This window comes from Nicotiana sylvestris, chromosome 1 (genome assembly GCF_000393655.2).
Source record: "Nicotiana sylvestris chromosome 1, ASM39365v2, whole genome shotgun sequence".
Taxonomy (NCBI): Eukaryota; Viridiplantae; Streptophyta; class Magnoliopsida; order Solanales; family Solanaceae; genus Nicotiana; species Nicotiana sylvestris.
In genome coordinates this window covers 62,522,622-62,531,065 of record NC_091057.1, presented here as the reverse complement: position 1 = coordinate 62,531,065, position 8,444 = coordinate 62,522,622, and the positions used below count along the sequence as shown (strand labels likewise).

Genomic DNA, 8,444 nt, shown 5'->3' with positions numbered 1-8,444 from the left:
TTTATTTCCTATCTGAAGGCAAGGAAGATGATCAGAAAAGGCTGTATTTTTCATTTAATTCGGGTTCAGGATATGGAAGTGGAGTCACCAACCATTCAGCAAATCCATGTGGTTAATGAGTTTCTTGATGAGCTTCGGGGTCTTCCGCCAGAGCGAGAAATTGAGTTTGTCATTGACCTACTACTAGATACTTATCTAATATCTATTCCCCCTATAGAATGGCCCCTGTAGAGCTGAAAGAGTTAAAGGAACAACTAAGGGACTTTCTTGAAAAAGTTTTTATCAGACCTAGTACGTCACCGTGGGGAGCACCTGTGTTGTTTGTGATAAAGAAAGATGGTTCCTTACGGATGTGTATTTATTATAGGTAGTTGAATAAGGTGACGATCAAGACTAAGTACCCGCTCCCAAGGATTGATAATTTATTTGATCAGTTGCAAGGTTCCAAGTGTTTTTCAAAGATATACTTGAGGTGCGGGTATCATCAGGTAAGGGTTAAGGAGGAAGATATTCCGAAGACAGCATTCAGGACCAGATACGGGCACTTTGAGTTTCATGTTATGTCGTTCGGTTTGACCAATGCCCCAGTAGTATTCATGAATTTGATGAACCGTGTGTTCAGGACCTTTTTGGATCTATTCAATTGTATTTATCGATGATATATTGGTGTATTCGCGTTCAGAGGCTGAACATGTAGATCATTTGCATATTGTGCTCAGAACTCAACAAAAAGGGAAGTTGTATGCAAAATTCTCTAAATATGAATTCTAGTTAAAATCTATAGCTTTCCTTTGGGCATATCATTTTCAGTGAAAGCATCCGGGTAGATACACAAAAGATTGAGACAGTAAAGACTCATCCTAGACCCACAACACCGATGGAGGTTCATAGCTTTCTCGGTTTGGCAAGCTATTACATGAGATTTGTAGAGAGATTTTCTTCCTTGTCAGCACCTTTGACAAAGTTGACTCAAAAGGGAGCAAAGTTTAAATGGATTAATGCTTGCGAACGGAGTTTCCAAGTATTGAAGGATAGATTAACTTCAGCACTGGTTCTAATGCTCCTAGAAGGGACCGATGGTTATGTTATCTATTGTGACACTTCAGGCATTGGATTGGGTTGTGTCCTGATGCAACATGGAAAAGTAATTGTGTATGCTTCAAGGCAGCAAAGGAAGCATGAGCAGAATTATCCGACCCACGACCTTAAGCTAGCTGCAGTTGTCCATACACTTAAGATATGACGGCATTATTTATATGGTGTCCATGTTGATGTATTCACAGATCATAAAAGCCTGCAATATATCTTCAAGCAAAAAGAGTTGAATTTGCAACAAAGGCGATGTCTTGAGTTATTGAAAGATTACGATGTTAAGATTCTCACCATCCAGGGAAAGCTAATGTTGTCGTAGGCGCCTTAAGTCGTTGATCTATGTGTAGCTTAGCACGTGCGGAGGCCGAAAAAGGCAATTAACTAGAGAGATTCATCAACTGGCTTGTTTGGGGGTTCAGTTAGTAGACTATAGCAATGGTGGAGTTGTACTCCAGAATACTGCAAAATCATATCTCATAGCTGAAGCAAAGGAGAGGCAGTACGATGACCCCAAGTTTGTCAAGCTGAGAGAGCGAGTTCTGCAGCAGAAGAAGACATTGTTAGAACTCAAGGGAGATGAAGTTCTCAAATACAGGGGTTGCTTGTGTGTTCTAGATGTAGTAGGGCTACGAGACAGGATTATGTCAGAGGCACATTATTCATGGTACTCCATTCACCCTGGGTCAACGAAGATGTATCATGACATTAAGGAGGTGTACTGGTGGAACGATATAAAGAAGAACATTGCTGAGTTTGTCGCTCAGTGCCCTAGTTGCCAGCAAGTGAAGATAGAGCACCAGAAGCCTGGAGGGCTAATATAGACTATGGAGATCCCTACATGGAAATGGGAGGTGATAAACATGGACTTTGTCATGGGTCTACCTCGTTCTCATCATAAGTACCATTCCATATGGGTAATAGTCGATAGGCTCACGAAATCAGCTCATTTCCTACCAGTCAGATCTACATATACAGTAGAAGATTATGCAAAGTTATATATTACAGAGATAGTGAGACTACACGGAGTACCAGTATCTATTATATTTAACCGTGGGCCCCAGTTTAGAGCATATTTTTGGAGGTCATTTTAGAGAGGTCTAGAAACTCAGGTGAATCTTAGCACAACTTTTCATCCACAGACTAATGGACAAGTCGAGCATACAATTCAGACGCTCGAAGATATATTACAAGTATGTGTATTAGATTTTAAGAGAAGTTGGGATGAGCATCTACCTCTTATCGAGTTTGCATATAATAACAGTTACCACTCTAGTATCCAGATGGCTCTGTACGAAGCTTTGTATGGGCGCAAGTGCAGATCTCCTATAGGGTGGTTTGATGTTCGAGAATTAAGGTTACATGGGCCAGACCTGGTTCAACAAGCCATAGAAAAAGTAAAGCTTATTTGGGATCGACTGTTGACAGCTCAGAGTCATCAGAAGTCATATTCTAACGTGTGGCGACGAGATTTAAAGTTTGGGGTTAATGACTGGGTATTCTTAAAAGGTTCCACCTATGAAGGGTGTGATGAGATTTGGCAAGAAAGGCAAACTTAGCCCACGGTACATTGGGCCTTATAGGATCATTCGGATAGTGGGCCAAGTAGCTTATGAGTTAGAATTGCCCTCAGAATTGGAGTTTGTCCATCCGATTTCACACATATCTATGTTACGGAAGTGCATTGGCGATCCTCCCCGAGTAATGCCCACGGATGATGTACAGATTATAGAGGACTTGTCATACGAGAAAATTTCGGTTTTCATCCTAGACCGACAAATTTGCAAGCTCCGTAATAAGGAGGTAGCCTCCGTGAAAGTACTTCGGAGAAACAACAATGTGGATGAAATGACTTAGGAGGCCGAGGAAGACATGAAGTCTAGATATCCTTACTTATTTCCTCCTCCAGAGAAGGGTCCGACTGGAACGTCACAACCATAAGGTACGCATATGAATTCTGGTGTTGGTTATTGTCATTGGTCGTATAAGGTCAATGTCGTTATTGATGATTGTGGTCCTATGTGGCATTAAATTATTGAGTTTCTAAAGGAAGAATGGGTAGTAGTATTGTTACAGAGGCGGCCCTGCCAAAGTTATATAGATCCTATGGAGTCGAACATTCAAGGATGAATGTTTCTAAGGGCGGAAGGATGTTACATCTCACATTTTCGTACGTTAAAGTTTTATCTTCAGTTCATACTAGGGGATGAGATTAACATATTTATGCTATTTATAACAAACAATAAGAAAGTGTCATGAAGGATAAAGGGCACATGAATTAAAGAAAAAGAGTTTCGTTGAAGGTGGACAACTTGGATAAAATACGGGTTGAGCGACAATACCCGATATTTATGAACTAGTACCATACAAGTTACCATATGACCACGGTATATGATATACAAAGTATATTAAAAATAAATAGAATTTTAAGTAATTTGAGTTAATTTTTAAATTATGTGGGTAATTGGTTAATTAACGGGTAACGAAATATTACCCAATTAACTAATAAGTGGATAAAAATTATTAAATTACACCCCAAGAACGTGGCACAAAGCCACAAGACTAAGAATGACTAGCTGTGACTTACTAGGCCTAGGTGGATAACTAAGAGTAATTGGAATTTAATAGGTATGACTTACTACAAGTCTTTGTTTCCATTCTTTCTTTTAGACAACAATCAGAACAAAGATAAGTCTTTATTTCCATTTTCATTTTGGATAAAAAGAGAACCAAGGACGTTCATATCCAAAGATCAAGAAACATATACCATTTTCTTAGTTCAAAATACATTAGGAACAGAAGCTAAATTCAATTCACGAAGGCTTCCAACGAGAATTTGTTAGAATCATAGCAACGTAAAATTTTGCGGTTCTAAAGAATTACGGTGCAATCTTCTCCAAGAATATTATACGGAGTTTTTCCTACTTCATGTATGTTAAGGCTATCCCTTCTTTCTTTTTGGTATGATCCAAGTTATACAGAAGAAACGAGTAAACGCACAGTTTTTATAAATGACTCTATTCATAGAAATACTAAGGGTCTCTTTGTTCTTGATTCACCATGTGACATATTATTATATCTTCTGTTCATGGGTCTCAAAATAATATGCAGTTGATAAAGTTTATCCGAAAAGAATATTGAGATTTTTAACATATTTTCATGCATTTTATTCATTTATGCATGTACATTGACCCATGACCAGGCGGTGTTATATACGCGTATTTATATGTATATATTTATGTATATGGGATATGGAAAAAAGGTTACAATGTTATATACGCACCACCACCTAATCAGTTGGTATATGTTGATGATGTTGCCCATAGTAGCCGAGATGATATGATGGGATGCCTTTAGTGGCTTGATGATGTTATGTACACCTATACCATGCATGAGATGATATTTATATGCACATGTATAATATTATAAATGTTTCAGAATTTACAAAGTTATTCAAATTTACAGATGAATTTCTTTATTCCATGTTTCATCTATGCCTTTTATGTATTGATTTTCATGTCTTACATACTCAGTACATTTTTCGTATTGATGCCCAATTTCACGGGACCGACGTTTCATGCCCGCAGGTACAGGTAGGCAAGATGACGGTCCCCCTTCTTAGGATCCTTGATCAGCGAGATTTGGTGTGCTTCACTTGATCCAGAGCTGCTTTTGATTTTGGTATGATATGTTTGTATATATATGGGTATGACCTGGCTCAGTCCTGTCTTTGTACAGTATTATTTCTATTAGAGGTCTGTAGACAGTATGTCTAGTTGGATAGTATGTGGCCTTGCCGGCTTCCAGTTTTGAGGTACATAGTTGTCTATTGCAGCCTTGTCGACTCGCCCTACGTATGTTGCACGTATGTGTACATATGCTTCTTTGGGCAGGTTTCCTTCATGTATATTATTCTCGTAATTTAGGAGATGTTATTCAGGTTAATATCTTAGACTCATGCTTAGGGGTGTTTGACAGGTAGGACTCGGGCACACGTCGCGGCCCATCGATTTGGGTCGTGACAAAGAGGAAGAGTGTAACTGACGTGGAATGGGTAGGCGTAGAAAGCGCAGTAGCTAGGGCGGTGAACCTGCATCGCATCCCATCCGGCAGGAATCAACTCGATATGGTTGGTGAGACCGTATTTCACCTTAAGCTCCCTTAAATCAGCCTCCGTCATGGCCGATTTAAAAGTTTCAGTGTCGGCTTCAGGTAGTTTTGAGAAGTCATACCGGATATCAGGTTTACGGGGAACTATCTCTTCCGCAATGGGGAAGATTCCGCCCTCGGAGGCCACAGAAGCATCATCCGCATTAGGGGAAACACCATCGCTAACAGAATCGCGTCGCTCCCCTTGCTAGACTCAGAAGGTACATTAGACATATTTTCGACGAAATAGGGGAAGATAATAACAACAGAGGATTAAAAACAACAAGGATCGTTGGGGCCAAAGGGAAAGATGCGCAACAACATAAGAAGAAGAAGACGATTTAGGGTTTCAATATAGGAAGTCTGTAAAATTCGGAATTGATTTCTCACATCCCTATTTATAGAAGCTTGGGCGTCAGAATCAAAAACTTTCCTCATCATTGCATAGCATAAGAATTGAAGCGCCAAGACCAATCAGGAGTCCCATACGACACGAAGGATGCATTGGGAATATGTGCCTTGATGACGCGTAAGGTTGTGACGTCATTTTGATTCATGGACAGCACAACCCTAGAAATTTGCAGCTCACGAAGGGCCATCTCGCCAGTTCACCCCAACCGTGCCTACTCGATCAGCCCGTACAAACACTTCAACTGCGAAGAACATAATTCACTCATCAAGCCCGCCTGAGGCCGACCTCGATAAGTGGAGGGACTAACTGTATGGCTCAAAATCCGCTCTAGAATATTTGAAGTAAGATAATACGAAGGAAAGAGTTCTAAAGCCATCGCAAGTCGAGGTGGATTAGGCAGCAGTAAAGGTCATAGCCGAAGAGTCGACATGAGTCGTAGTCGAGGTGCCGATTATGATCGAGGTCGAGCACCGTCAATGAAGCTGTAACAGCTAGTTTTCAAAATAGGGTACGACAGAGAATATTCTGTAATATTCTCTGTACATGTACTATTAGGGTTTACTACGCATATGTCTTATATAACTAGGAAAAAGGTGAGAGAAGAAGGACACGTGAGACTCATTTGTAAGAACAACACTTTAAAAAAGATTCATTCTTCACTCTATATAAGATCTTACTTTTCACTAAGATTCTTGTCAGATCCGAAGAATCTCCCATCGTTTAAGGATCTGTCGTTCAATCATTATCAAGTGGAAGGTTCTTTTATTCCACCTCTTGCTGATCAAATTATTCTTCTTAATTACATGAGAGCCATTATATTGTCATTTATTGTATATCACACATACTGTTGTTGTGATCTTGATAGTAGAAGGCATTTATTACATAGAATCGTTGTTGTCCTCATTAGTGTCGTTCAGCCACCTTTTCTGATCTACAAGATCTGATGATATTATTCTTAACTAGGATTAACCGATATTTAACTGAAATTAATTAATTGAATCAAAATTTACGTTTTTGGGTCAAACAAGTAGTTGTCACCTCAATTAGCGACTCAGTATCAATCCAACACTAACAGTCATGTGTATATAACGTAAAAAAATTTAGACGAAATATTGGCGTCCATCTTTCACAAAGGACTATACACGACGCACTTTGTTTTTTAAATGGAAGGAAAAAAAAATGATTCTTCACTATTATTTTTTTGTTTTTTTCCCTCAAGCTTAAATATCTTTGTTTCTTTCCTTATTTCTAATGCTTTTTGGGTACACAAAACCTCCTCCGCTATCGGCCGAGGCGGAGTTAGAGTATCAAAATAAGGTTTCGAATGAATACAGCAACTTTTACTTTTTATTAAAAATATGTAAATATTTTATTATTAACTCATATATTTAAATAAGTTATAAATTGAGGAACTTAGAACGATCTCGGCAGGACCCCTTACTCATGGTAGTCCTACGTACGAAACTCTTGGCCTTGCGCGAAAAAAACCGGGTTGATTTAGACTGCAATAAACCTCACTTCGCCTTGACTCTAATTTAAGTTTGAATTAAAGCATACACAAAACTGAAAGATATAAAAATGGAAGAGACAAACTGCGCACCAATTTGTAATTGATTTTAGGAGTCACATTTAATATTTGTCATGTTTATAAAGTTTTTATAAATAGAATAAAGGGATCTCTTAGGTCGGTGAATAAAAGTTAAAGTAGTAGCAACTAGGCTACTAAAAAATAGACAGTCTGTGGAAGACAGCATTCAACAATTGTTTGTTTGCGTTTTCATATTCTTAAATATTCTGCAATACTTGAGAAAATTGCCGGCATTGCCTACAGCTTGTTGCTTTCTTTAAAGTAATGAATTCTTATTTTGTGATATAATTTATGTTAGTACCTGAAGTATATAAAATTCGGGCTAATTCTCCCAAAATGGTATTGATTACGGAAAAAATAAATAGAGGAAGCTGGAGTAAAACCCATATGTGAACGAACTTGAATAGGCAGCACAAAAATTAATTAAATGAGTCAAGTAGCACGATAACATACCCTGTGGGTGCTGTTATATACAATGTGTGGCAGTATGATATGAGTCTAAATTGCTTGTAACGGAAGCATAAAAATATTTATACAATCAAATTAATTATAAGAGTTGGTAACCTCATAAAACACATGTTAAAGTTTACTCATAATACAAAAGAAATGTTATATCGTCGATTAAGTCCTTATTATTTATTATATACCTATTGTGGGTGTTAACACATGGATATGAACGAGAACATATAAATGTGGGAACAAGCTCACTAAATGATTGATGGTGCAGATAATTTCTTTTTCCATCCCTTTCTTTTTCTTTTCCTCTTTTCTAATACAGTATTTTTTTTATTGGTAGGGGTGGATCCACGTAGAAAATTGTGGTGCTCAAACACTCATTGCCCATGGTATGGAACATCTAATTTTATAGATAATTTAGCATGAAATCGATATATAGGTGAGCACCCATTACTCAAATAGACCGGTGGGTGCTATTGGTTGATTGTATTTATGGATGTGCTCTGCACAATCTCGAGTTCGATTCCTATGTGGTGCACTTTTTTTACTCTAGTAATTCTTCTCTTCGTTTTTCTTATTCTTTTTTTTTCCTCGAAGTTTTTCTTATCCGTTTGACTTTCTTTTTCGTCTCCCTTTTACATGGCTTTTCCTTCTGTCCTTAACTTTGTCGTTTTTTTTTTCTTCAATTCATTTAGTTCATCGTGGCACAAAAAGAAAATATATTCAATTTACCACCACCAAATTTGACAC

At 38.1% G+C, this 8,444-nt stretch overlaps 1 protein-coding gene across 1 annotated transcript; it reads left to right on the top strand.

Moving 5' to 3' along the window:
• The first annotated feature begins 877 nt into the window (after positions 1-877).
• On the top strand, positions 878-1,913 carry LOC138870507 (uncharacterized). The gene is made up of 2 exons (XM_070148316.1): positions 878-1,144; positions 1,512-1,913. The coding sequence occupies exons 1-2, from the start codon at positions 878-880 to the stop codon at positions 1,911-1,913; spliced, it is 669 nt and encodes a 222-aa protein (XP_070004417.1).
• Positions 1,914-8,444: the final 6,531 nt, after the last annotated feature.

Bases quoted from the DNA above. Each gene is read 5' to 3' on its own strand.
- LOC138870507 (XM_070148316.1), top strand. From the start codon at position 878: ATGGAGGTTCATAGCTTTCTCGGTTTGGCAAGCTATTACATGAGATTT. The intron at 1,145-1,511 runs GTAATTGTGTAT...TTGGGGGTTCAG, and splicing joins TCCTGATGCAACATGGAAAA to TTAGTAGACTATAGCAATGG.